The 26690-nt window shown below is 50.0% G+C and overlaps 3 protein-coding genes across 14 annotated transcripts; 1 reads left to right on the forward strand and 2 right to left on the reverse strand.

Moving 5' to 3' along the window:
• Positions 1-109: 109 nt before the first annotated feature.
• On the reverse strand, positions 110-13009 carry LOC108155494 (glutamic acid-rich protein). Of its 7 annotated transcripts, none has more exons than XM_017286322.2 (9): positions 12367-12438; positions 8806-10351; positions 2898-3021; positions 2737-2826; positions 1924-2674; positions 1230-1352; positions 898-1160; positions 616-835; positions 110-532 (listed from the first exon to the last, which is right to left on the reverse strand). In XM_017286322.2, the coding sequence occupies exons 2-9, from the start codon at positions 9872-9874 to the stop codon at positions 332-334; spliced, it is 2841 nt and encodes a 946-aa protein (XP_017141811.1). In that variant the 5' UTR covers positions 9875-10351; positions 12367-12438; the 3' UTR covers positions 110-331. The 7 variants fall into 7 exon arrangements, with proteins under 7 accessions (XP_017141811.1, XP_033244657.1, XP_033244659.1 ...); XM_033388766.1 differs by having other exon boundaries at positions 12361-12429; XM_033388768.1 differs by having other exon boundaries at positions 9181-10351; positions 12361-12428.
• On the forward strand, positions 495-25412 carry LOC108155496 (cilia- and flagella-associated protein 53). 2 transcript variants are annotated; one of them, XM_017286324.1, is made up of 2 exons: positions 495-573; positions 23677-25412. In XM_017286324.1, exon 2 carries the CDS (start codon positions 23682-23684, stop codon positions 25185-25187), a length of 1506 nt encoding a protein of 501 aa, XP_017141813.1. In that variant the 5' UTR covers positions 495-573; positions 23677-23681; the 3' UTR covers positions 25188-25412. The 2 variants fall into 2 exon arrangements, with proteins under 2 accessions (XP_017141813.1, XP_017141815.1); XM_017286326.2 differs by lacking the exon at positions 495-573 and adding an exon at positions 23306-23427.
• Positions 14143-20754, reverse strand: LOC108155500 (peptidoglycan-recognition protein LB). 5 transcript variants are annotated; one of them, XM_017286330.2, is made up of 3 exons: positions 20595-20754; positions 14624-14998; positions 14143-14561 (listed from the first exon to the last, which is right to left on the reverse strand). In XM_017286330.2, exons 1-3 carry the CDS (start codon positions 20701-20703, stop codon positions 14296-14298), a joined length of 750 nt encoding a protein of 249 aa, XP_017141819.1. In that variant the 5' UTR covers positions 20704-20754; the 3' UTR covers positions 14143-14295. The 5 variants fall into 5 exon arrangements, with proteins under 5 accessions (XP_017141819.1, XP_017141821.1, XP_033244663.1 ...); XM_017286332.2 differs by lacking the exon at positions 20595-20754 and adding an exon at positions 18054-18615; XM_033388772.1 differs by lacking the exon at positions 20595-20754 and adding an exon at positions 17379-17400.
• Positions 25413-26690: the final 1278 nt, after the last annotated feature.

Consider the following 26690-nt stretch of genomic DNA (forward strand, 5'->3'; position numbering starts at 1 on the left):
ATGAAATGATTAGTTCAGACCCTCAGGTCTTAGCCAGCTAGTCATATTCCACGGAATATCCAAAACGAGGAATATGATGCAACCTGAATACAAATAATTCGTCAGTATATTTACGGTATATTTTGAAATATGTGATGTATTTCGGTATATTTCTGAGGGTCAGACCGTATATCTTATCGATAAGTCGATAGTCGATAATCAACTAACGTTGACAATACAAAAATCACACTGGTTAAAAAAAGGGCTAAAAAGGAAGGAACAAAACAAGCAAACAGAAAAGAAAACAGAAACACACATTGTACATTCGCCGTGGTTGGTGTGGACCACCGCCCTAGAAGCCCAGATCCGCAATCACCGCGTCCAGCTCGTCCTGCAGATTGGTGGCCCGGTGGCGCACCTGCACAATTTGGTCCTGCAAATTGTCGACGTTCGCCTGCAGCAGCACGTTGCATTTCTTCATCGCCGCGAAGCGACTCTCGTGCTTTTTCAAACGCGGCTCCACGTTCGCCTTCTTCGCGGAGTTGGACGCGTCCTACGCGGGAACACAATCGAAGGAAGGAAGGAAGGAAGCAGGTGAGTGCCATACAAGAATGTGAGAAATGTGGGTGGACCCACCTCTGGTTCGGACTCGCTGCCCGTCTCCGCCTCGCTCTCGCCCGATTCGGATTCCTCGGATTCATCGTCGGACTCTTCCTCCTCCTCGCTCTCGTGCTCCTCCTCGGCCTCCTCTTCATCCTCCTTGTCCTCGCCATCGACATCGTCCTCGTCCAGCTTCATCGAGGCGGCCATCTTCTGCACCTCCTTCTCCAGCTTCTTGAACTTCTTGTTCTCCTCCCTGCAAACAGAAGAATCCTCTTTAGAGGCTGCACTCGGAATGGATAGCAAAAGGAAACTCACTTGAGGATCACCTGGTTCTTCTTCATGGCCTGCTTGAGCACATCCTTCTCCTTCTTGGCCGCCTCCTCCTTGACCTTCACCTTCGTGAGCTTGCTGCGCAGGACCTTCAGCTCCTTGCCCACACGCTTCTCCCTGCGCTCCGTCTTCTTCTCCTCGGGCTCGTCCGGATCGCTTTCGCTCACCTCCAGATCCAGCTCTGGCGAGCTGTCGCGCCCGAAATTTGCATCGCTCGACCGCCTTGACCCGTCGAGCATTCCGCCACCCTGCGGATCGCGGCACAAACCAAAATGTACGGATTAGCAATCTCCTTCGCAGCTGGTGCGTGGCTTTACCTGGTGCGGCGCGTGCTTGCCGGCATAGTAGTGGTCGTAGTAGTCGTCATCGTCGTCGTCGTCGTCGTCGTAAGCAAAGCATTTACTAGTGTGCGGTCTGTTAGTGCTTGGTGTCGCACAGCCCTTGCAAGAGAGCGTTCAATGGGTTAATCTGGTTAGTGGCTGCTGCAATTTTTGTTGGGGTGGGCAAAAGCGTGTCTTGGAGTTGGTCGGGTCTGGGTATCGGATCTTTGTCATGCGGCATGCGATGATCTCTTAACTTAAGACTTTAGGCGATCGATCTCCAGGCATTTCTGCGGTGTTCGTGTTTGTAGTGCTGTGCAGTGGCGTTTGGCGTTTAGCGTTTTGCGTTCCCCATTGAAAAAGGACGCCTGGAGCCCCCCATCCCCATCCCCAGATGTGTGTGTTTGTGTTGTCAGCTGATCTGTGTCACTACTATGGACAACTATTTACAAACTACTAATCGCGGGGACTACTAATCGGGGCTACTAATTGCGGTGGCTTCGTTAGCTCCTCTCGTCTACTCCCTGCGCCGGAAACGCTGAAAATGTGCGGAGGAGAACCTGTGAGGAAGATGGCGGATGGACAGATGGGTTACGGACCCCACTAACCCCGCTTTCCCCTCAACTGACAACACTTCGAGCGACGCCCCATCATTCCACATCCCATCCCCGATCCCTGAACCCCGACTGACCTGGAGAGCCGCTGCTAGCTTCCGTTCGAGGAGCTGGATCTGTCGCCGCTGCTCCTCGATCTCCGTCTTGGCCTCCACCAGCAGCTCGCTGGTGCTCTGGTAGTTCTTCTCCACCTCCTTGGACACCTTTCGGGCATCCTCCACCTCGCTCTTCAGCGAATTCACGTACGTCTGCTCGGCGGTGGGCGTGGGGTCCATGGTGGCCACGATGACATTGGAGCCGTACTCGAGATTCTTCTCGCGCGACTTCTCCCGCTCCAGCTCCGTCTCCAGAGTGCGAATCTTGGCCAGCAGCTTCTTGTTCTCGCGCTCCTGGGCTTCCCGGTTGCGCAGCTCGAGGGCCAGCATCTGCTTTGTGCTCTGCAGGTCGTCGCGGATCTTGTCGATGTCGTCCAGCTCGTCGGGACTCTCTTCATCGATGGACATTGCGGAGGCGATGCTGGCCCGCGATCTGCCCGACCCCAGGGCGCTGGCACTGTTCGGTCCCAGGGCATGGCTGCTGGGGGCCTCGCAGAGCATGTTGACCTTCGATTGGGACTTTTGGAGCTGCTCCTCGATGGTCATCTGGCGGCGGAACTTGCGGAGGCCATCCAGCACGGGCTTGCTGCGATCGTTGGTCCGTGTGGGCTTCAGCTTGATGCCGCCCTGGATCTGCTGCAGCAGCTTGTTGTGCGAGTTGTCCTTCTCCGTCTCGTAGATGAATTTTTCGTCCACCTTGGTTATCGACTTGCATGTCAGTATGGGCTGAGATCTGCAGTGGGGCGGGGGGAGGATGTAGTAGTCTCTTAATCAAGTGCCAAGGTAATCACTTACCTATCGTTGCACGCCACATGGCGCAGCTTCTTGCCACTCTCCACCTCCTTCATCATCTCGGACCAGTCCGGGCGCCTTCTGGGCCGTGTTCTGTGAACCGAAAACAGGAAAACCAGAAAACCGTGAGAGATGGTCATCCTCCTCCCGACTCCCAGACTTACCTCAGCTTGTCGAGGTTCTCCTTCTGCGTGCTGGAGAGCACTCGCTTCTCGCCGGGGGCCAGTGGCGGGGGCGGTGGTGGCGGGGCCTTGGGCACCAGCGAGGGCAGTGGCGGTGGGGCGGGAACTGCAACAAACAGAGGCGCCCGGTGGCGGTGGGTTGTGAGAGTTGTGAGTATAGGAATGTGGAATGTGGCATGGAATGGATGGCTGGATGGCTGGATGTTGCTTCGGTTGCGGGGCATTAGAGCAAATCGACGCCTGGCGCTCGCTGCGTGCACTCGCGGTTATTAAATATAATTTTAATTTAATGAGTTTGCAATTTGTGTCAGTTGTTTGTTTGTTTGGATCGCATCCCACTCTACCCCTCCCCTCCTGGATGTTTGTTCAAAGTTTCCGGCACAGGGCCATACATATCAATTGGCGTAGGAGAGTGGCTCTCCCACACAGCCACATGGCACTCCCTCTCTGTATCTCTGTCTCTGCCGGAAGTTGCAGCATAGATTGAAAAGTTAGTAGGGCCTCTGTGCCTGTGACTGTGCCTGGCTTTGATGGTGTTTTATTGCCTTAACACCATTCAATTCGTCCGAAAGGGGCAGGAGGCAGCAGGAGGCAGCAAAACTTTGATTGCATTTTTTACTTTGTCCGGACTTTTCCTTGGTGGAGTCCCCCACCCCGACCCTCTGTAGGGCCCCCCGCATTGCTGCTCTCTTTTTGGGTTTTTAGTTAGTTTAAAGTCCTGTCCTACGCTTCTTCGTTTCGTTTACTTCTTGGTGTTCGCTGGAGCCTGGCTATGGGTCTGGCTATGGGTCTGGAGCCCTGTTAACGAGGCCAATTAGTCTGGACAACAGCAGGCGGAGTCGAAGTAGGAGTTCACCTCCGTCAAGCTGTTTCTAATAAATTTCCGCTTAAATTGTTGGCCTAACAATCTCCCATACTCTCTCTGGAGGTCGCCTCGGCCTCTGCCTCGGCCTCTGCCTCGGCCTCTGCCTCTGCCACTGCCACTGCCTTTTCCTCCATCTTCCATTTACCTCTCCCTCGTGGCCTCGTAATTAACAATTGAAAAACTTTTTCCAGTTTCGATTTTTTGCCGGAGCTCCTGCACTCTACATAACCTCACTCTGTTCAGGCACTCACTCTCTCTATCTATCTCTCTCTCTCTCTCTCTCTCTATCTCTCTCTCTGTCTAACACACTCATACGCAGTGTTGTTGTTGTTTTTGTGTGTGTTTTATCGAATACTTTGCATTCTTTATGTTTTGCTGCTGTCTCCCACTCCCTCTTCCTCGTGCTGTTTGTTGGTTTTGTTGCTGTTTAAAAAAAAAGTGCAAAAGTCAAACAACAGAGGCCGTCCTGTGGGAGCGAGCGAGAACGGGAGGGAGAGAGACAGAGAAGAGACGCCGTCGCCGCCAAGTGATGAAAAGCTGACAAATCTGTTAATTAGCTTTGTTTGAATGAACCCTCTCACCGCCTCCACTCTGGCAAGGCCACCCACACAGGCACCCACCCAGCCACCGCATTATCCTTTGTCTGAGCTTCCCCCTCGCCCCACGCTGCTCTCCGCTGCTCTCCGCTCCTCTTTGCTCCTCTGCCTTTTCTTGGTTTTGGCTTTCGCCTCGACTTTGCCTTTGGTTTGCGCCTCGCTGGCTATGCACTTAATCTTTAAGTGGTTCGCTGCCGTTTGCCACGCTGGTGCATTAGTTGCTCGGTGTCTGGCCACGTACCGACCTTCCTATCAGACTCCTTTCAGACTCCTCCTCTAGACGCCCCCTCCTTTGGCTTCTGCCCGGCACCTGGTGGAGGAGCCAACAAGAAACTAATCCAAACTCGTGTTACTTTCGTTGAATGAAATCAGTGTAAAAGAGAAACTTGATTATTGTCTAGGACGAGGATACTACTGCCACCGCCTGCTCCTGCCGCCCCCTTGCGTGTCTGCATGTTAATGAACTCCTTCGGTGGAAGAACTGCTCCCTAAATGGTAGCCTCTGATTAAAATACGTGGTCAACTTTTGGACAGCCAATTGAGGACGCGTTTAGTTTGGTAATTTATGGACCATGCCCTCAGTCCTCCCACAGTCTGTCTGTAGGGAAGTCCTCTCTGTGTCCCTGCCACGACGGTGGGAAGCAGGCAGTTATCCTAAATCAGAGGCAAACAAAAGTGGAAGCAAAACGAAACGAAACGAAACGAAAGAAGGAAAACAAAAGCAGCTCGCTTTCTTTTTCCGAGAGGGGGGGGGCTTGCGGCTGAGGGGCGGAAGGGTGACCCAAGCTGATAAAACGTCTTCATTCATTCATGTCGACAAAATTATTTCTTATTTAAATAAAAAGCAAAGGCAGGATGGAGTGTGGAGTATGGAGTGTGGAGTGTGGAGTGTGGAGTGAGGAGTGAGGAGGATAGGGGGTACTGAGACTCCGAGATGATGCTACCCACTTAATATACCGCAAAGCCCGCACTTACAACGAATGGCGGTGGTATGTAAACATAAATTTTGCCAGATCACTCTCAGTGATGGCCCCGGGAACCCCCTGCCCTGGAGACTACCCCTGGAACTCGTGCCTGGCTCCAACCATTGTGTTATCATCATCAGAATATTCTATGCATGCACAAATGTTGCCGTTGTCATTGAATCACGCTGGGAACAGGGACAATGGTAGGGGGATTGGTACTGGTGCTCCTCTGGATGCTGAAGCAGAAGATGAAACTGGTGACTGGTGCCCCGACAGGGGCAGGGGCAGAGAGTCATGGACTCCACCGATGAGTGACTTTCCAGCTTGCAGCTTTACTTCATTGTCTCCACTGCGGCACGATGATGGAGCACCGCTCAGCCAGCCCATATATCTCACAGAAAGAGACTGCTCCCTCCGATGGGGGGAGAGCCCCTTCGTTGTCCTCGTATGATTAGCGTTTTTGATAGAGCCGTCGCTTTAAAGGATACACCCCTTAAACCCAGAATGGTTATGGCCCTGAGAGAGAGAGAGGGCGATGGAGATCTACTCTTTTGTGGTCCCGCACTTAAAAAAGTTTCAAAATATGTGTGTGCTCCCCAAAATGAAAAAATTTACTGCTGTTTAACTTTTCCAGCCAAATTTGGGGGAAGCATTTAACAGTTTTTGATGGCATTCTATGGTCCCTTGCAGGGACACTCCTTTCACTTGAATCCTCAAAATGAAACCTTCGTTCACACCTTAAACCCTCCTGAGACACACCTCTAAGGCTTCTAGGCTTTAGTTTTAATTTCTCCTTCTTCACGGGTTCTGTTTCAATTTGGATCTAATTTCTAATCCCATTATTCAGTCGACCAGCATAATTATGGCCAACTAACAGCTCAAGGCCAATAGAGTAGATGTGTGTGTTTGATTGTGCTTCGAACGGTTTCCTTTTACGTCATTTTGTCCATTCGAAAGAGCCTAATCATCTTTTATGCTTCGTTGGAAGAAGGGACACACAGAGGGAGGGAGAAAATGGAGCCTCACCTATTGATAGGCGACATTTCTAATGACAGAGACCCACCCACAAATGGAACAGGAACAGGGATGGCAGGAAAGACCCGAAAGACTGTTCCAGACGGCATAGCCTTCACGGGCTTCAAGTCGCCTCTACACACGCATACATACAGATGAGGTTCATTTAAATAAAAGAAAATATTTGTTGTCCTTTTCTCCACTCCACTCCACCCCAGCACACCCCTCGGACAGTAGGGGGGGACCTGCTTTGCGGCCACCGCCGTCTTTTATTTCGTTTTGTTTTTTAGTGGCGGATATTTGAATATAAATGGGGCATTTAGTTAGACTCTATCAAGCACATTGCCATATATCTTTGGCAGCTTTCCTTTGGCCCGCTCTCCCTCCCCCCTGTCCCCGCTGCCCCGCTGCCCCGCCCTGCGGAGACACAGTTCCAATTTCGACTCCGACGTCCGATAGTTGTGGGAGAACCTTGAAGCAGAATGGAAGGACTCAACATCCCCTCCTCCTCCACAATTCCTCATCTGGCTTTAAAGCATTCCATTTTATGTTGTAGTTTTGACAGAATGAGCAATAATCATGAATTTTGCTTAGGCCATAAAAAAGGAAACTCCACTCAAATCGGGCCCAGCGCCCCAGCCCCCCACCCTCGATCCAGGACCCGTTTCGGGAAGGACCTCATCCGAACACATTAAATAAATGTTTTGCCTTCTTTTTCCTTTTTTTTTCGGCTCTCTGGTCGATGGGGTGACAGCTTTAAAGGACAAGGCGGTGCTTCATTTTGGGGCGCACCAGAAACAGAGCCTGGACCCGCCCCCTGCTCTTGGCCTTGCTGCGGGATCCTTTTGTTTGTCGGTCAAGATTAGGACGCATTTGCGGTCACGTTATTGCCCACTGATTAGGACGGGGGACAAAGAAAAGTTAACTGCCTCACACGTAACCTTTCCCCAAGACCTTTCTCCAGTGCCACTGCCACTGCCCCACGCTTAAGGCTAACGAGCTTTTCACTTCATTTTAGTTGCCTTTCCCCCCGAGGGACACCTTGGGACAGATGGCGTGGCAAGGCATGGCATGTCCTGGGCCTGCGGACTCTGTGCAATTCAATTTAAATTTTGAGGCCAGGTGACAGGCCACACTTATGCAACGTCTTTGTCTTTTCTGTCGCCGGATCTGGTGCGCTCTTCCTGTTTTTTCAGGCCAGCCTCGCGGCCAGAAAGTCCATTAGAAAATTACGACCTGATTCGGGGGTATTCTTGAGGAGCGTAGAGGTCGAGTGTGTGGCAATAAATACGGAATTAGAAAACGAAAATACCTCTACTTTGTTTGCACCTCCAGGGAAATAGATGGCTGGAAGGGTGGAAGGATTGGTGGGTGGATCGGATCCTCCCTTCCCAAAAAAAATACTCGAACAGAAATATAAACTCGACAGAAATTTGCGCCTCTTTCGGCTCAATGCACAACACTCACTAAAATTTAATAAATAAAAAATGATATTTATATTGCTTTATGGCCTTGTTTTTCCTAGTGTCCGTCCCTCCCCTTCTCCCACTCACCCCCACCTGCCACTACCTCAGGCTCTCTGCCACTCTGCCTCTTTGCCACTGCTGTATGCGCTTTGTGGTTTTTGTTTGGCCGAAACATTTTGATGAAATATTTTTTACACACTCATTTCGAGTTGATATATATTCCTCCTGTGCAAATATATGACTGTACTCTCTGTACTCTCTGTTCTGCTGCTTCTGTATGGATATATAGACAGACACGTCGTATACGTATTTTTGTGTATTTATTTTTTCGGGTATAAATGGGCAATCACAGTGCAGGCTGAAAGAGAGGGAGCGGCATTAGAGATGGGCAAGTGGGAAAGTCCACCCTTTATGGTGGGGATCGATAGTTCTTGGAGCAGCGATATATATGGTAAAACTGAACGACTATCGTGCGAATAGAGAGGATATGGATCCTCTTTAGACTATATATCAGCAATCAGCTGTTTGCCCCACTACTACTACGCCTTCGACCATCTCTAGCCTCTGTCACGCTCCCATCCCTATACCCACTTACTCACGCTACCATCTCGAATGAGCAATTCTGTTGCACATATCACTCATACGCCATGTTGACGCTTTATTCGCCTTGTTGTCGCTGTGACGGTTATTTGCCCTGCCTTTTGCCAGATACAAAAGCTACACAAACACGCAAGAGAAAGAACTGCATTTCCCCACCCCCCCCCCCCCCCCTCCCCCAATCCTCACCTGGTTAGAAATTAAAGATTAGAAAAGCTTCAGCAATATTTTACAGCGCTTTGTAACGGATTGCAGTCGATCCATTCGCAGTGGTTAATCGGTTAAACTTCCATTTGGCAGTTGGCATTTGGCATTTGGGCATCGGGTTAGACGACCAGCTTCCAGGATCGGATCGGATCGGATCGGAATCGGATCTGTGGCACTTACCATTCTTGATGCTCTGCTCGCGCTTTATGGAGGGGGCTTTCCGCAGGGTCTTGGTCTTGAACTCGGGCTTGGGCTCCTCCTTGGGCTCCTTGAGGAGCTCATCGATCTTCGGTACCTTCTTGAGCACTGGCCGGATCTTGGCCAGGTCGTCGGTGCTCTTGCTGGGCAGTGGCTTCTCCTCGCGCTTCACGTGCCGCAGCTTCGGCTTCTCTAACTTGAAGCGCAGCCGGCGCTCGCGCTCCTCCTCCGTCTCCCCCTCCTCGGCCTCCTCGTCCTCTGCCTCGGCGGGCACCTTCTTCATCGACTTGTCCCGCTTGACCACCGCTACGCTCCGCAACTTGGGTTTCTCTATAGTGAAACGCTGTTTCAACTCACTTTCCGGCTCCGGCTTCTTGTTGACGGTCGTCGGACGCAGCTGGGCGGCCTTCTTCACGTGCTCGGGCACCTTCTCGTCCACCGTGGTGTCGTCATCGTCGTCCTCCTCCTCGGATTCGGTCTCTTCCTCGGTCTCCTCTTCCTCGGATTCGGTCTCCTCTTCAGTCTCCTCCTCCTCCTCCTCGCTCTCCTCCTCCTCCTCCGAAGAGGACTCGGGCGGTGGCGTTGGCTCCTTCTTCTTCGTTGCCGCTGGCTTCTTGGTCACCGCAGTGGGAGCCACCTTCTTGACTGGCTCCGGGGCCTTCTTGCTGTTCACGGGCTCCGCATTCGCATTTTTCTTGCTTGCTGCTGCTGTCGTCGTCGCTGAGGATTTCTTGACGGGCTCAGGCACTTTTTTAGCCGTCTCCGCGGGGGTTGTCGTCGTCTTCTTCGCGGTCGTCACGGCCGGAGCCGCCTTGGCCTTGCTGTTGGCTGTCGCTGTGGCCGCAGATGGAGCGGATTTGTCACCATTCTCCTTGGCGGCAGCGGCAGCGGCTGCCGCTGTCTTCTTAGCCCAGGGCGTGGTCGTGGGCTTTGTGGCTGTGGCACTGGAGGCTGAGGCGGCGTCCTCCTTCACCCACGGCGGGCGGAATGTGGTGCGTCCCGCACTGTTGTTTGCACTGCTTGTCCCCGCCCGGGGTGTCACAAACGGCATTGCTACTGCTTGCTGTCTCTCCTCCTCCTCTTCTGATGCTGCTGCTTGCTTTTACTGTTATTTTCCTGCCGCTCGCTTTACCGTTAAATCTCCAGAGGGGGCTGCCCCCTTGTCGTCGTGCTCGTCGGCTCCGTCTATTTGCACACACTTTTTAAATAATTTTCCGTAAATTCTTGCGTTGTTTTTCCCGCTTTTCCGTTTTTCCTGCTGATGAAAACACAAAACTTTGCACATTAGCACCGTCGTCGAGGGAGAGTCGCGACGACTTGTCCAAAAAGTTCTTTCATTCAGATTCAGATTTTCAATGTATTTTTTTTTTTTTCGGTTCGTTGGCTCTTTCTTTCGCGGATTTCTCTTCTTCTCTTTTGATAATTCGGTTCGTTTTTTTCTTTTTTAATTTTTGCTAGTGTTGTTTTTCTGTTAGATTTTGTTTCCCGTGCTATTTATTCGCGGTCCGGTGCCGACGATGGGCAACAGCTGTTTGGGATATTTTCAGTCCAATTCAAATTCGTTGTATATTTGGGAATGTTTCATTTCAATGTTATTTTTAAATGAATGCGCTCATTAGCTTTTTCTTGCTTTTGCTTTTGCTGTTGTTGTTGCCGAGAGACAAAATGTAGGCCTTTGTGTCATAGTCATAGAGTACACACAGGGACACACGGACTCGCTGGCATTGGTCGGGGACAGGGACAGGGACAGGGACACACATGCATCAACGCATCCCAACAGATAGGAGAGGAGAGTAGAGAAGAGTAGAGAAGAGGCATGCCATGGAATGCTTTGGTGCGCACACACAGTAAAGACTCTTCAGGCGGAAAGACATTCCCAGGCCCCGAGACAGTGTCACCATGGGGAGGGCCTTGTCTGTATGTCACACTGCTTGGTGCACTGCTTTACTGTAGCCAAGTACTGGACTGCCTGGACATGCTAGATAAGGTGAAGGAAGGGACTATGCCAGCGAGTCTGGACAGTGCTGGGGTGACGTCTCCATCCAGAGAGAACCTTTACTGTTTGTCCAGTCGACTGTTTGGCTATGCAATCACAGTGGAAAGATCCTGCCATTGTTACAGTGGGGTGTTCGCTTCAGGAGAGCTTTGATTGTCTTACAGTAGAGGTTCTCCGGCCGTCCATTCTGCAGAGCCTTCACTGTATTAGCGTGTGTCCAGTCGACTGCTTAGATATGCTCTTTCCCTGTGCGTGTGTGAATGCACACACACATACATATGCAGTCCAGTAAACAGCAACAACAACAACAACAACAACAACAACAACAACAAAAGCAGCAGCTACTGAAACGGGAATAGCAACAACAACAAACGATTTGCTCTGCCACTGCCACTGCCTCCTCTGCGATATGTAAACGGCGAAAATATTTAATTTTAGGTTCTTTGTGCCAGACAGCCAGCCAGCGTCAAAAGCGCCAAAGAAAGCAAAAAGAGAAAGAGAGACGCGCCCAGAGAGAGACAGAGAGAGAGAGAGAGGGTGAGATGATTGCTCTCAGAGAGAGAAAGAGAGGCATCAAATCGAAAAGAATAAAAGGAAACACACATCTCTGGCGCTTTCTTTTTGTTTTTACAAAAAAAGAGAGAGGAACGGTACGGGCCGGGAAGGGAAGGGAGGGGGAAGAATGAAATCCGAATTTGTTTCATTCCATTGCCATTTCCATGCCTGTTCACTGGATTGCCTTCCTCCCCCCGCTCTCTGCCCCGCCCTGCCCTGCCATCCATCCTCTATCCTCCATATTCATTTCAATTCCTGCTTTTTTCTCTCTCTCTCTTTTCTTTTTTTTTTAACGATTGCAAATTTTTGGCTGTGCTTTCTGGTGCGCCTCTCCGCCCCTTTGGAGGCGTTAATTAAACATGACATGCAAATAAAAATTATACTTAGGAATATTCCATCATCATCAACGCAGAGGAGAAGTGTGGGAGGGGTGGCTGTTTTTGGGCCGAAAAGGCCCGAATTTTCAATTAACATTGTTAACTGGGAGAAAATTGCATTGATAGCAGGGATAAAGGGGAAAAAGTGTCCGTTCGAGAGGGGGTTGGGGGGGGGAGCCGCAGCTCCTGTCAACAAATAGTTTAAAAATACACCGCTCTTTGGTCCATCGGTACATATGTACATAAATATGTACATATGTATTTATTTTGGGAACACCATTCATGATTATGCTGTCCAGAGATTTATGGGATCAATTCGGAGGCCATCGACGGTGGAGGCAGTGACACTTTGGCGACCGATAGAAATTTCTGCGCATTTGCAACCCCTATACATATATACTATATGCTATATTTTTGGATATATTATTCGATATATTTTCAATGTGTATTAATTGGCTCGTTCGGCCGATGTGGATGCAGTTTTCGTTGTGTATAGAATATAGTATAAAAGCGGTTTGGTGGGTCCAACCGACACCCACACAAACGCAACCGCAACCGCAAATTAAACGCACACACACACACACACACACACACACATATCACACGCACACAGACATAGACACGGTAACGAAGTGGTTTCTTTTGGCCCGAAACGCAGAGGAGGCAACAGCAGCGCCTATGACGGCGTTTCAAAAACTAAATTCATACATTTTCCAAGCGGGCCGAAAATGCCAGAAAAATTCAAAAATTTCACCGATTTTCCTCTCTGCTGGTTGCTGTATGTTCTGGCACTCTCTCTCTCTCTCTCTCGCTCTTTTTCTGTGAAAAGCATAATGAAATGAAAATTTTGTTGACCGACAGAGGAAGAATATTTTTAGCATTTGGAGAGCGAAAGAGTGGGCAGAGAGAGAGCGAGGCGGAGAGAGAATGGGGTCCGATTGACCTTATGGCAGGTGCAGCGCCTTCACAGCCGCAGCCACAGCCACAGCCACAGCCTCAGTTCAATGGAATCCGCATGGAATTATTAATAACCCGATATCTGTGGCCCACTTCAAGGATAGCCACCCACCCTCCTCCTCCCCAACCACTCCCATTAACGCCTCTTATCAGACTCTGAAGTTACGCAAGTTCTCTGTGTCGCAGCTAATTTCGTGGGGGAGAAAGGGGGGGGGGGAAAGTTTCGTGGGGGGGGAGGCGTCTTACCCTGTGATAGAAACCACTCGTCTAGAAAATCCAAACCCATTAGTGATTCTGTTCTGTTCTGTTATCTGGATGCGTGCGATGCTGATGGATCTGCGATGATTCTCTCTAATTTGCTTTCAATATTTACATTGTCTGCGTGATGTGTGGATGCCGGTGTGGGGGCTGCTCGAATCACAATCCCTCGGCAACGGTTGACATTAATGCAGGGAGCCGTGCAATGGTCGGCGGGTGCGTGATTGTATTTATAGTCTCATTGATCGCATATCGATTGGCCTAGGGCTAGGCGATTCTGTTACAGGTTCACTTTCCACACGTATGCATTCATTATCTATCGATTCGCACACATTTCCCCCGGATTGGACCACAAACGGTTGAGATATTCAGCTAAAACCAGGACTCCCTGCAGCAAATCTTCCCTCCTGATGTCTGCATTAGCTCAGTGGCGCCATGATCAGTGTGCGTCTGTTTCTGGAACTACCCGTATGGATCTTAGGCGCGAAATTCAAACATCCCAATCGCATTTCTGCTTTGACCTACTGGCGGCCACTGCGTATGCACTATATTCGTTTTTTCGCAGCCAAACACGTATGCATTCATTATCTATAGATTCGCACACATTTCCCCCGGATTGCACAGCAAACGGTTGAGATATTCAGCTAAAACCAGGACACCCTGCAGCAAATCTTCCCTCCTGATGTCTGCATTAGCTCAGTGGCGCCATGATCAGTGAGCGTCTGTTTCTGGAACTACCCCTATGGATCTTAGGCGCGAAATTCAAACATCCCAATCGCATTTCTGCTTTGACCTACTGGCGCCCACTGCGTATGCACTATATTCGTTTTTCCGCAGCCAAAAAGTATGCAACATTAAAAACAGGAAACAAAAAGCTACGATTTAGAGAAGACATGGGCTTTGGAAATTTGAATATGCGACTTCTCCCGCGGGTCTTTAATAATTAATTGAATTGTTTGTACCCTCGTCTCGATGGCAGAAGTTTCCGTGTGGCAATATAGTCCCCGTTTTTGTCCCCCAACCATGGACGACCCTCGGGGTCGACGACTATTTCATCGCCTCGTCGTCGTCCCGGCAAAAACTTGTCCCATCCAAATCCAAATCGAATTCGACACAAATTAATTGCCGTTCGATTTGACAGACGGCGTGGGGATGGGGCGTGGCGTGTGTTTCGGCTAAGTGTTATCATCTAGAAATTGCTTTATTTGTGAAATGTTCGCAGAGAGATGTCTAATGAATACTGAATGAACTCCTTGGCATTGAGCGGGGGAGCTGAGAGCTCGTGTGGCATAGTATGGTATAGAGGATTAGGATTCGGGATGAGCTAAACTAGACCTTGGGGACCACAGGCAGTGCCTTGGCTTGGGGCTGTGCCTGCCCCTGTGGTGGGTGCTCCGTCGTTGTGTTAAAACGGATTCCATTGTTGAAGTGCGGCCACGTGGAAATCTCCTGGAAGAGGCGTCCGCCCGGACACTCTGTGTCGCGCACCTGCTTGTGCCCCAGCAGCTTGTATGCGGGGTCGATGTAGCCCTTGAACACGCCGAAAGCGATCAGGTTCTTGGCGGCATCCAGCATCTGCTTGGGCGGCAGTTCAGCTAAAGATTAAGAGAGGGATGCATTAGAAATCTATAGATTATACTTAAAGAAGGGCTCTTACTTCTCCAATCTCCGATGAGGACAATGCCCACACTCTTGTCGTTGTATTTGGGGGCATGGGCTCCGATGACGTTGAAGCCGCGACCCGTGTAGATCATCCCATCTCCGCCGATGCCGAAGCTATAGCCGATGTCGTTCCATCCGCGCTCCAGCTGATGGAAGTCCTGCATGTCCCGCATGCTCTTCATGCAGTCCGGCGTGCTGAAGCAGGCGGCGGGCATGTACGAGTGATGGATGATGACATACGGGGCGGGTCCCTCGAAGTGTTCCACGGACTTGGGCAGGCGGGCGCCCCAGTCCGCTCGGGAGAGCAGTCGTGCTCCGCCCTCCACTCCGAGGGAGCTGGGTTCTGGCTGCTGCATGTGCTGCGTGTACCCTGGAAAGAGAGAGAGAGAGAGAGGTGTATGACCTTGGGTTAATGAGGTTTCGCTTGTCTTGAACACACAGGCACCCGAACACGCTTCAATAAAGAGAGACAAAGGCTGCTGTTTGCGTTGAAATCTCGCACCAAGCTCTGTCCGCCGTAATTACAAAGGGAAGTGCTGGGGCGGAGGTGCTAGGCGGTGGGGGTGTGGTCTGCGGTGCTGCTGTGCTGCTACCGTGCATCGCTCACATTCCATTGATAAATGATAGCCGATGTGTGCGCTGCTGCTGCTGCCCCACGCGCTGTTTGCTGCGGTGTCTGCGGTTCCAGAGAGAGGCGCGAACATGCACTGACACGCTGGCTTCCCAATTCCCCCGAACGAATGTCAGCCACAAAATTCCCCGTTACGTTACCCATCGCGAGAGAGGTGGGCCTAGAAGAGCGCAAAACAAGTTGCCGATCCACTCCGATTGGCAATCGCAATCGTCATCAGCGACACAGCCGCTCAGCCGAAGATCAGGCCGAAGATCAAGCCGAAGATCCAACCGTCGCCTCAACCTCTGCCGCAGCGCAGCGTGTATTGAATATGCTAACGACTGACGTTTATTGCAGAGTGCACGGCAGGTATATCAGTTCTGGCAGGTAGCACAATTTGTCTTAATTATCATAGAGAAAAGTGCTTTAAATTATCAGGATAGATTAATTTCCCCAATGTCCTATAGCGATTCAAGCTTTTCTTACTCCCCCTGCTGTAGGGTATTCACACCTCAATCTGTTGCTAAACTGTTGTTTGTATAAGGTAATTGTAATGCCTTTTCAGCCAGGGTATGTCGAAGGGTATATCTGTTTAGGCTTTAAAGACTTGCTAGGAGGTGGCACACTTTCACTTGTTTTAGGGAATTCACACTTCGGTTCAACTGTTGACTCAGCTTAAAGCGTCGACTGGCTTCGAAATAGCTAAACGACCGTCAGCCAAGGGGAAGGGGCGAAGAGAGGGGGAAGACCAAGAGCAACAGGTGCTATCATCTATCAATGGCTCCGCAGAAAAGAAGTTCCTTTCCGTTTCGACCCACACTCGTAGTCGTCGTCGCCCCTCCGTGAGTCATAAATGCAAATCCGAAAACTATTTCATTCAAAATTTGTTTTATGTGCGCGGGGGAGCTGGCAAACACAGGGGACGGGTGGGGGGATAGAAGTTTTGCATGTTTGCGGACGTCTGCCAAAACTTCGGGATACATCCACGCCCCCGCATCTCGCATTTATATGCATACGGAAAACTTAGACGGAAAGCGGGGGCGGAGGAGCGTGGGGCGTGGAGCAGGGGCAGGGAAAGCACTTGACTAACTTAATAGCGGCAGTTTCTAATTAAAATTTAGAAAGAGCGAACGCTCTGCCACCTATCCTATCGTGTCCGGGACTCCTACATTGGCGGCGCGTGCTTGAATAATAAACAGAGCAGGAAGCCAGGAGCCAGGAATGCGCAAGAGGTGGAGGAGGAGGAGGAGGAGGGGGGGCTACAAAGGTGTGAGGGGTGGTGGGAGGAGGAGCTGCCAAATCGTTGGATGTTTAATTTATGCCGCTTACTTTTTGGTGTGTGGATGTAACATGTTAATTACATTTATATTTACAGCAAAGCCCCGCCAAGAGCCGCTGCTCTACGTTCCTCCGCTTCCTCCGCTCCGCTTCCTAATTGTTACCCTAATTACGCGGCCTAATAAAGTAAACATTAAAACTCGCGTTGGCCTAATCAATGTTGCAAACTTTGTGGCACTCTCACACTCTCCCACTCTCACTCACTATCTATCCATCTTCCTCTCACCTCCTGCCACATGCCACACACACACTCACTCACTCCACGCCATCCGCTTTACACACTATTAAACCTTACTATCGCGTACACACGCGAATATATGCGAAATGGGTGGAAGGAGGGGGAAGAAGGGGTGGCAAACTAAAGCCCTGCTTTAGTGATTGGTGTGGGGGGTGGGGTAGGGGGAAGCACACACTCATTTCATTACAGAAAGCAATTTTGAGGCGAAGGCGCAAAGTTCTTTGATAATTTTTGATTAATCCGTGGGGCCATACTATCAGACCCCCTTCCCCCATTACCGTCCCTTCGTTTTCGTTTTCGCTGCTGATTAAATTGTCGCATAATTGAGGTATTTAAATTGCCAGCAAATAATTAGAGTCACAGAGAGGACAGAAAGAGCAAGGCAGGGGGAAAACAGCGAGTCCCTTGGGTAATTGTTTGTTTTTAATCAGCCAAAGCACATAATAGAGACATTTCAATATTATTATTATGTTGACGATGCTCTGCAGAGGTTGGAGTCCGTCATTCCATTCGTCCATTCATTAAACAAATAACCGTACACGGGGAATACAACGTACGTACAACACATCGGAGGGCGGAATGTGCGAAATTAAGTCACGCTCGATTACAACAAAAACAACAGCAAAAGTCAACGGGAGTGAAAAAAAAGAACCCAGTACAAACCAACGGCAAAAAACACAATGAAAGCGGCAGAAAAAGAGCGAAATACAAAAAAAAACCAGAAGAGCAGAAGGCGAGCAGTGTTCGGTTCACAGCCGAAGAAGGGATGCTCTCTTTCACAGATCTTCGGCACAGAACATGTTCGTGTGCCTTTTGCCCTGACACTGGTCTGCCGTTCGCCGAAAGACATGCACAAACGGAAGGACTCTGTCCCGCGAGAGTTAGGGTGCGCAAATTATTATGCATATTAAAATCAAAAACAATTTCACTCCGTCGCACTGGGGGCGCTGGCTGTCAAGCCGTAAATGACAATTTTGTTAAATGTCAGTAATTAATTGAACAAAAAAATCACATACATATGTATGTCCCCCCCCGCCACATATGAATACGATGTACATATACGATATTCCTGCTCGACTGACGCTGATTGCAGCTGTGATAGATATGCAGAATGCCTCGATAAGACCCCTCTCGACCATATTTTATGGCGATGTTCAGGGGCATGCGATAAGACCCGATCTCCACTCCCACTCCCACTCGCACTCCCACTCACTGCTGTCTCGCTTACACACTTACCCATCATTGATAGCAGAACTAATCCCAGTGCTGTCATGCTGTCTCTGCTTCTCCTGCTCTCCTGCTTCTCCTGCTCTCCTGTTCTGCTGCTAGAGTTGTTGTTAAACTTGCTGTTGGATCTGCTCTGCCGTTGCTCTTGTTAGGAACTTTTTCGTGTGTGTTTGTTTGCACAAATGTGACTTTGATTTAGGAACTTTTTGTGTTGATTGTTTCTCGCTTCGCTTGTTGTTGCTTCTTTTAGTGTTTCGTTGTTTTTGCAGTGGCAAGAATTGTGCACAAACTTCGATTGTGGTGTGAAGGTCAGCCTTTGGTTGTTTTTTGGGTGCGCTAGCGGTGTCTCACATAGCGCAGAGAGTCTCTTGGCTTGGGTTATGTTTCGTTTTCGTATCACAAGCGCGAATGTTGGCCAGCATAAGGGCGCACCTGTGTTTATAGACGAACGCGAAAAAATCGGAACTCTGCTGCCGCTGCCGCCGCCGCCGCTGCTACCACTGGCACTACCGCGCTGTCTCTGCCGTCGTCGACGCCGCAATGCCAAACAAATTTTTAATCGCATGAAACTTATTGCCAACGGCCGATCATCATTCGCGCTCGCCGTTCGCTCACTTCCGCTCACACTCCTCTGGGAGAGAGTGAGTGAGAGAGAGAGAGCTTTCAAACTAAGTCGCTGCCGCTGCCGCTGTCGCCGACTCTGTCGCTGTTATCAGTACGGCGGGGATTGCTGCGGCAAAGGTCAAACTATGGCCGAAGTGAAATGTGATATGCCCACTGCTGTCCGCTGCTGTGAATTACACGGCGACGTGCAAACTCGTTGGCCTCATTTGAACCTCGTTCCGGTACTTTTTTCCCCACTGCAAAGGGTTCTTTTTTGATACCCTAACGGAGAGAGAGAGAGGGAGAGTACTACCGTTTTGATATGAAGTTGGCAATGCAGGTCTCCACATCCCGATTGTAATCCAAATTTCAACAGAATTGTACAAACAATTGGAGGAAATTGCATTAGATCGCTTCGTCTCGCTTTTCGCTAGTTCCATTGTGTTGTTCTTGTGGTTGTCAAGCGGTAAAGCGATGCACGTGTCAGCGTGACTGTCGATTCCCCTCAATAAGGGACGGTGGATATGCAATTAAGGTTAATCATCGCAAACTTTGAACGGTCTCTGGGCCAGAATTCACGCCTCGTAGTCCTCAATCACAACTTCCGAGTGACAGAATGGCAGGTGGGTGTTGGGGGAGGGGCTGTAGGCAGTGGGCGTTGGGTGACAATTATAACTTTGTTAGTTAGCGGACGATTAGATAATTATGCAGCGTTATGGATCAGTGGGCTTCATGTGAGCGTAGCGTACGAGTATCGCCGGTTCAATATCGGTCAGTCTTGAAGGTCGCTAGCAGCAGATAAGGGTTCTACTTTTCGGTCCCCCACTATCGGTCTTCTATCGCAGCAGTAAATCTGCTGCTTGTTGACAATATTTCCATGCCACACAACACAATAGCTATACGAAACACGATCCCATAGACAGAAACCCACAAGGTTCTCTCGACAGCAGTCACGGATCTCTCTCCTTGGTCTATTCATTATCTTATGTACTATATTGTACAAGGTGAAAGATATACTCTTTCCTGTAGTCTTTTGTTCATCTTCTTCTTCTTTCTTTTTAGTGACTCTCCCCCTTGTCGTGACTTGTCATTTGGAAGCTCTTGAGTCACTACTTCTTATACCTTAGCATTAAATGATGTGATCCTAGGCACTATGTTCCATGATCTATACGATTTGTTCCATTATAATCTCCACTCAACTTCGATCTCTTCTATTCCGTGATCTGTTCACTGTGAAAATATCTCCAGCAGCATCTCGATTTGGTGTCTCTCTGCTGCTTTCTTTGCCTACCATCTCCGGACGTACTCTTATTATTTATATATTTTTTTTTTGGTTATTTAGTTGTTTTTTTTTTTCGAGGACTGGGGATCCCCTGGCTCTGGTCGGTCGTCTGTCTGTTTGTCGGTTTTTGGGGGAAGCCCAAAATGCGCTGCAAATGCGGCGGCAAATGCGGGTATTAAATTGCTTTAGTCGGAGTGTCGGATCGGAGATTGGACGGATAGACAAATTAACAGCATTTTATTTTCCGTTGTCGATTTATGGCTGCTGTGCTGAATCTGTATCTGTTTCTGTTTCTTTTGTTGCTTCTCACAGAGTGCGAGGGAAAGAGATGCGGTGGGGCACACAGGTTTTTCTGGTCGAAATATTTTTGGGGGATCTACCGCCGGAACGCTGGAGAGAGACGAGACCACCAGATGCGTTCTGGCGCCGCCAAAGGAAGTCCAAATCGCAGACTCATTTTCTGCCGCCCGCTTTTTGCCTTTGTTTATGCTTGTGGCAAGGTAAACACGCAGCCTCACACCTGCCACACAAACACACCCCCCCCCCCCCGCACGAGCTTCTCAAATTTATTACCCTTCAGAAAAAGGGGAATTTTCACCGAGCGCTCTTGGAAATAGTTGAATACTTTTCAAAAAACAGCAAATAGTTGCGCGCGCGGTACTTACCACAAATTGTTGCCAGCTGCTGTTGTTCAAACTCTTTTTGCAGCTCGATGTCTGCCCCCGGAAGGGAGGGCACGGAGAAGGTAGTTGATCCAGACTTCTTGTCGCCCATGGTGCGTGGCAAGACTGAAGACAGAAGACCGAAGACCGAAGAAGAGTGATACGCAAAGCAATCGAACAGTTAATTGAAACTGTAGACTCTGGGGAGCGCCAGCGCCAGGTATCGGTGGTGTGTGGACAAGTGGCTTTGATTAGGAAAGTTCTTGTAATCTATAGATGCGCTATCTGTAAGAATAGGGTATGCCTGAATGGAGGAGAAATACAGAAGTATGCAATTTCTGATTGGATTCTCCTTTGGGAGTAGCCCCGCAGGGCACCCGCTAGTCGGCTATTCGCTACCCCCCCCCCCAAAAAAGAGAAGAATGCTGGCCATTGTTCCCATGGCTCCATGGCTCCATGGCTCTATAGTTTATGGCTCGCCGCACTAATCGCCCATCTTATCAGGGTATTAAGTGTGCCTCTGCCACTGCCCCTGTGCCGCTCACTAACTACGTCTTGGCACGCTCTGCGCTGCTTCTACACCGATGAAAAATATCAAGTACTTACTTGTACAATAAAACACAAAAAAATCACACCACAAAAAAAAAAACGCAGGCATAGTTTTTCTGTATGGCTGTGTGTGTGTGTAGGTAGGGTATTCACCAAGGTAAACATTATCAACTATTCCGCCTCGGAAGAAGCCTCACACATTTGATAAATAAATAGTATATGTATGTGTCTATCTGTGTGCATGTATGTGTATTACAATTAACAAAAGTAATTGCAATCGAGGCAATGGCTGGGTAGGGATGGGTTGGGGATTATTGTCGATATCAAAAGGGGAATCCCTGCGGCCTCCATGGCAAGCCAGTCACTTCACAGTCCATTACACTGCGGGAAAAATAAAGGAAAGGAATGTGGTATTTATTTCATGGAATGTGTACTCATATAACAATGTGGGTCAAAAGGTTACTAGAGCATTGGATATGTACATTTATTCAATTAAATGAATTTTAATGCATAGCGGGAAATAAATACATTTAATATGCTAACTATTTCGAGGAATACTCGGTTTCATTTGATATTTAAGATCGCTTTCATAGGAAACCAGTGTGAAACCAAATCTGGAGATCTTTGGGATATCTGCGATGCTATTAGTGCCTCTTTTCGTCCGGTGTATCCTCCATTTCTTGCTCTACACACACACATTTATCTGTCGCTGTTTTGTCACTAGCCCAACCAGCGATGAGGCACGATGCGAAACGGAACCTTTTGGGGGCACAATTCGTCAGATGTTGTAGCCGTATCATTGTCTAGGCAGATTAGTTATGCTTTGCTGGTTCGAAGGAGGAACACCCTGCCACCCTGCCACACGCCTCTGCCCTGCTGCTGGCGGAGGCTGGTAAGGGGAGGTAAAGAAATTGGTTGTCCTCGCATCCTCGCGTTGAGAGTGGGGCGGGGCGGGAGGCTCACGCACATGCCATATATTAGAGGGGGCATAAAATGACAAACGACTTGCGAGGCGCGTAAATTGAAAAGCTCTGAGCCATGTACACAACGAGGGGAGGGGCTTGAATCGAAGGGCGGCAATCCAGGGGAGGAGAGGACATGGATTTCGGTGACTTTTTGGCTGTTTGTTATTGCTGCCAGGGAATCAGAGAAGCAGGGAACCCGAACAGAACCCCACTGTCTCTCTCTCTCTCTCTGTCTCTATCTCTGTCTCTGTCTCTATCCTGCTGGCTGGGGGCCAAAACTTTCGCCAAAGTATTCAAATTAAAATTTCAATTAAGGAAGTGAATTTGTGTGTGCCGAAAGTGTATTAAGTCTATACGAATGGTGGCATCTTGGCATTTCGCTGGTGCCACGTGTGTGGCACGGCACGCCTTCTTAGGTTCGAAATAACCCACAAACGAAAAGAAAACCCCAATCCCCCATCCTAGCAGCTACCAACAGGCTCCTCCTACCGCCCCGTTGTTTGATTTATTGCCAAAGTTTGTCGTCTGTCATATGACATAAGGAGAGTACTTTGTTGGAATATTTTACATTTCATGTAAAGCTACCTCCCGAATCCCATTCCATCCTCTGAACTCCCTGGAAGCCGCATCCTGACACCTTGTTGGGCGCCACCCCACCCCCTCTATGTCTCTCTGTGGGCATTATTAATAATGCAATCAATTTGTAAACAATTTGGCATATATCAATGCGCTTCGTGCCGCCCATAAATCTCTGGGAAATTAGCTACCCCTCGGGCTTTGGCCTGGTCATTTGCATGCCAGATTCCAGGCAGCATCTCCTGCTCCTGCTGCTGCTCCTGCTGCTCCTCCTGTGCCTGCTCGTGCTCCTCTGACAGATTGCAGTGCGTCGCTCCTTGATGGATGGGCGGCTTGGAACTGGCAGCGGCACAGCATGCGAAGGGGAAGCCAGGGAATAGTGGCTTCTGTCCCGGATTTTGCCATATTTTTGCGCTTTGGCTGTTGCTGGTCCTCTGGCAGTTAGTGACAGCTGCGGTGATGGCCTGGCTGTTGCAGCAGCGCAGCACCAGAAACAGTAGGAATGGGACAAAAACCATAACGCGTGTCCTGGTCGCAGCAGGGCATACCCTAAAAGGGGAAATGGGAGGCATTCCATTTGTGGCATCAGATTTCAGTTTTCAGTTTTCAGCAGGCAAACATTCAACATTCAAGGGAAATACAAAACAGAACACAAAAGAAAAGATTGAAAGAATATCTCTTCCTATTTCTGGATACTGGAAAAGCAAAAGCAATAGAGACAGAGAGACAGAGAGGGAGAGAGAGAGGTATAGCCCATCCTTTTAGTGGAAGTAGTGCCCTTCAGCTAATCGAATAAAGTTAAGGCTCCAGTGTCCAGTGGTGTCCTTAAGGTCCTTAGCCAGCGGAAAAGCAGAAGCAAGAAAAATGGCAAATTGAAGTTACGCTGCCACTCGTCTTGCTGCTGCTGCTGCTGCTGCCTTGGCCCCAATTTAAAAGTTTATGAACTTGTCAACCAACTGGCGCCTCACTTCCCTTCTATCCTTCTCTCGTTGCAGCAAGGATGCCCGGGCGACTCAATCAGCAGCATGCCGCATACGCGCAGCGCAGGGAGCAGGAGAACAACCGCGTGCAGGCCACGCAGGCGGTGAACCGCTACTACGACCACTGGGGCAAGGTGACGACGCGCTTCGAGAACTGGACCAACAAGGACTACTACGAGAATGCGGAAAAGAAGCTGCAGAGCCGCAAGAGTCAGAAGCAAAAGGACATTGACCTGACAGACCGCAAGGGCAGACTGCGACAGCTCCTGGCCACCGAGAACGAGGCGTACGACATCGAAATGGGACGCAAGCGGCGGCCCAGGGAGTGCTCCGCCGACACCCAGATGCTGGGGCGCGTCAATCAGTCCCTGAAGGAGCAGGAGCAGCTCAAGCGGAAGCTCGAGATGGAGGCCAAGCTGTACGGCCGCTGGCGGCATGGGGTGGACGACGAGAAGTTTCTGTACCAGTCGAAGTCCGACAACGAGGTGCTGGCGAAGCTCAATTGGCTCGACAAGCAGATCGAGCAGCAGAAGGAGCGGGATGAGCAGGAGGCCCTGAACGCCGAGCGGAAGCTGCAGCTGCAGCAGGAGATCAGCCGCACGGAGCTGGCCCAGAAGGAGCGCCAGCTGATCCAGGAGCAGCAGATAAAAGAGATCCGTGCGCTGCAGGAGTCGCACATGGTGGAGCTGCGCCAGCACCAGTCCGAGGCCGAGAAGCTCAAAGAAGAGGAGCAGCACTTCCGGCTGTTCATCGGGGAGCTGGAGAAGGAGAAGCAGCTGCTCGAGGAGAGCACGGCCCTCGTCCTGCAGCGCCCCGACACGGGGCAGGCCTTCAACCTGAACAAGATCAAGGTGTTCATCCGCAACCGCAGCGAGGCGAGCCGCCGCCAGATATCCCTGTGCATCAATCTCCTCGAGCGCATGGCCAAGTACGTGGTCCGCACCGAGGACCTCCAGTCACTCCTCCAGAAGTACAAGGAGCAGCTGGAGTCCGAGCAGCTGGCCTGCACCCAGATCGAGGCCATGTACGAGTCGGAGGCCAAGTCGAGCCTGCAGCGCTGCGAGGAGAACTGGCGCGAACAGCACTTGCAGCGGTACCAAGAGCTCTCGAAGCTCATCGACACGGAAAAGGACTGTTTGGCCAGGCTCCTGCAGGAGAACGTCAGCCAGCAGCAGGCCCTCTTGGAGCTCCGCAGCACACATCTCTCTGGCATCGAGCAGGCCACCAAGAAGCTGGAGCAGATAAGCAGCGAAGAGCAGGGATCTGCATCGTCTGACCCGATATCTGTGTCCTCCTCAACTGATCTCTGTGCTGGGGCTCTTGCCGAGGAGGATGATGCCTCCGTGAATGTCCCCAAAGTCAGCAACTCGTTCTCCAACCTCAATCTGGATGTGTGGCAGGATCTGCCGCCAGTGCGCGGCGGCATCGACTCGCCTCGTCTCGACAAGACGCGCTCTATGAATGTCGTCACAGCGCAGACTGCGTTGCCACCGAAGTTTGCCCGCAAGCGAGTGGCATGGAATTAAGGCCACATTTTTTTTAAATTTATCAAGTATTATTAAGGTAGTCCCTGTGTTTAGAAATAGTTAAACGCCCCATGTGTGTGTGTATGTGTAAGCCCCTAAACAAACATTTGTCCTACATCCCACATCCTACATCCTATATCCTACATCCACTTATAGTTAATAAGACTGATAGATAGGCGCCAGCCCCGTCGTAATAAATCACTTAAATCGTGGGCCAAAAGGAAATGCGGCTTAATTATTTTCAAGTGCAAGGAGGTGCTGCCTGCCCGCCTTAGAAGTGGGTCAAGGCTTAATTGATTCCACCTGATGATGATGATGATAATGATGTTGGGTATCGAACGATAGGAGTAATAGCTGTGCTATCCATGAGGAGAATCCGATTTGCATTTAATTTTAATTAATATTTTCAGATCGCACCCTGCAAATCTTAGAGCCTCTCTCTCTCTCTCTCTCTCCGCATGCTGCCTCTTCCAATGCAAATGGCGGAAACAGGAGTAATAATGAGGCGCTCACACAACACACTCGAAGGCAGGCACTCACTCAGACATTATTTAATGCATGTTATTCATCATTCATTTGAATAGATTGCTAGAGCCTTCTCTCCGCCCCTGGAGCCTCCTCTTCAATGGTCGTAAGCTGCTTCTAATGGCCAAAATGCTTGCAAATGATGATGAATACGTTTCAATTACTCCACTGCTCCACTGCTCCACTCTCTCTACTCCGAAACTCTCCACCATCCATGGGCGGTGGGGGGGGAATGGGATGGTAATATTCTGATATCATTTGATTGCTACCTGAACAGGAGCCAGCCCCAAGAGGGGGCGGGGGCGGGGGCAGGAGCAGGGCAAGGAAGCTGTCCGCATTCAGTGCGCAATTTATGAAATATTGGAAAATATTATCCGCAATTACTCCTCCTCGTACTCGTACTCGCACTCGTCCTGGCATTTGAGTGCTGACCAACGATGCAGTCGATTTAATGGTAATAAAAAACAAGATATAATAATAACCAGATACTCACGCACACACACAAATATGGGTATCCGTATATTTACGTATCTGTGTGTTGTATATAGGAAAATATGCCAAACGCAGGCAGCAGGCAGCAGTCAGCACCGCCTTTGATTAAATTTCTTTGAGTGTTTGGGGCACACAAAATGCAATTTCATTTGCACTAATGGCTCGCGTCGCTGCCTGCTGCGCCGCTGCTGATGCCGCTTCCGCTTGGCTTCGCTGCCCCTGCTGCTGCCGCTGCTGTTGCAACAATGCAAGGCACACATAACGCTGTAGCAGAGGCACAGGCAGCGCAGGCGAAAACAGAGCGAAAAGTGCAAAGAAAAGCGGAAAAAAACAACGCAAAAAAGATTGTTAAATTGAATTAAAACCAACAACGCTGCAGCGGAACAGCGGGGCATGCAACGGGGGCACGATGGAGCCTGCCAGCGGCGGCCAAGCGGAAGGTATATCATGATGAGAAGAGTTGCATGCCTCTGGTGCAGCAGATGC

This window comes from Drosophila miranda, chromosome 2, assembly GCF_003369915.1.
Source record: "Drosophila miranda strain MSH22 chromosome 2, D.miranda_PacBio2.1, whole genome shotgun sequence".
NCBI classification, from domain to species: domain Eukaryota; kingdom Metazoa; phylum Arthropoda; class Insecta; order Diptera; family Drosophilidae; genus Drosophila; species Drosophila miranda.

Excerpts from the sequence above, each read along its gene's own strand:
- LOC108155496 (XM_017286324.1), top strand. The coding sequence starts at position 23,682 with ATGCCCGGGCGACTCAATCAGCAGCATGCCGCATACGCGCAGCGCAGG.
- LOC108155500 (XM_017286330.2), bottom strand. The coding sequence starts at position 20,703 with ATGGGCGACAAGAAGTCTGGATCAACTACCTTCTCCGTGCCCTCCCTT. Across the intron at positions 14,999-20,594 it reads GCAGCTGGCAACAATTTGTG|GGTACACGCAGCACATGCAG; the intron begins GTAAGTACCGCG and ends CTCTCTTTCCAG. Across the intron at positions 14,562-14,623 it reads CCTCATCGGAGATTGGAGAA|CTGAACTGCCGCCCAAGCAG; the intron begins GTAAGAGCCCTT and ends CTTAATCTTTAG.
- LOC108155494 (XM_017286322.2), bottom strand. The coding sequence starts at position 9,874 with ATGCCGTTTGTGACACCCCGGGCGGGGACAAGCAGTGCAAACAACAGT. Across the intron at positions 1,161-1,229 it reads GCAAGCACGCGCCGCACCAG|GGTGGCGGAATGCTCGACGG; the intron begins GTAAAGCCACGC and ends CGCGATCCGCAG. Across the intron at positions 533-615 it reads GCAGCGAGTCCGAACCAGAG|GACGCGTCCAACTCCGCGAA; the intron begins GTGGGTCCACCC and ends GTTCCCGCGTAG.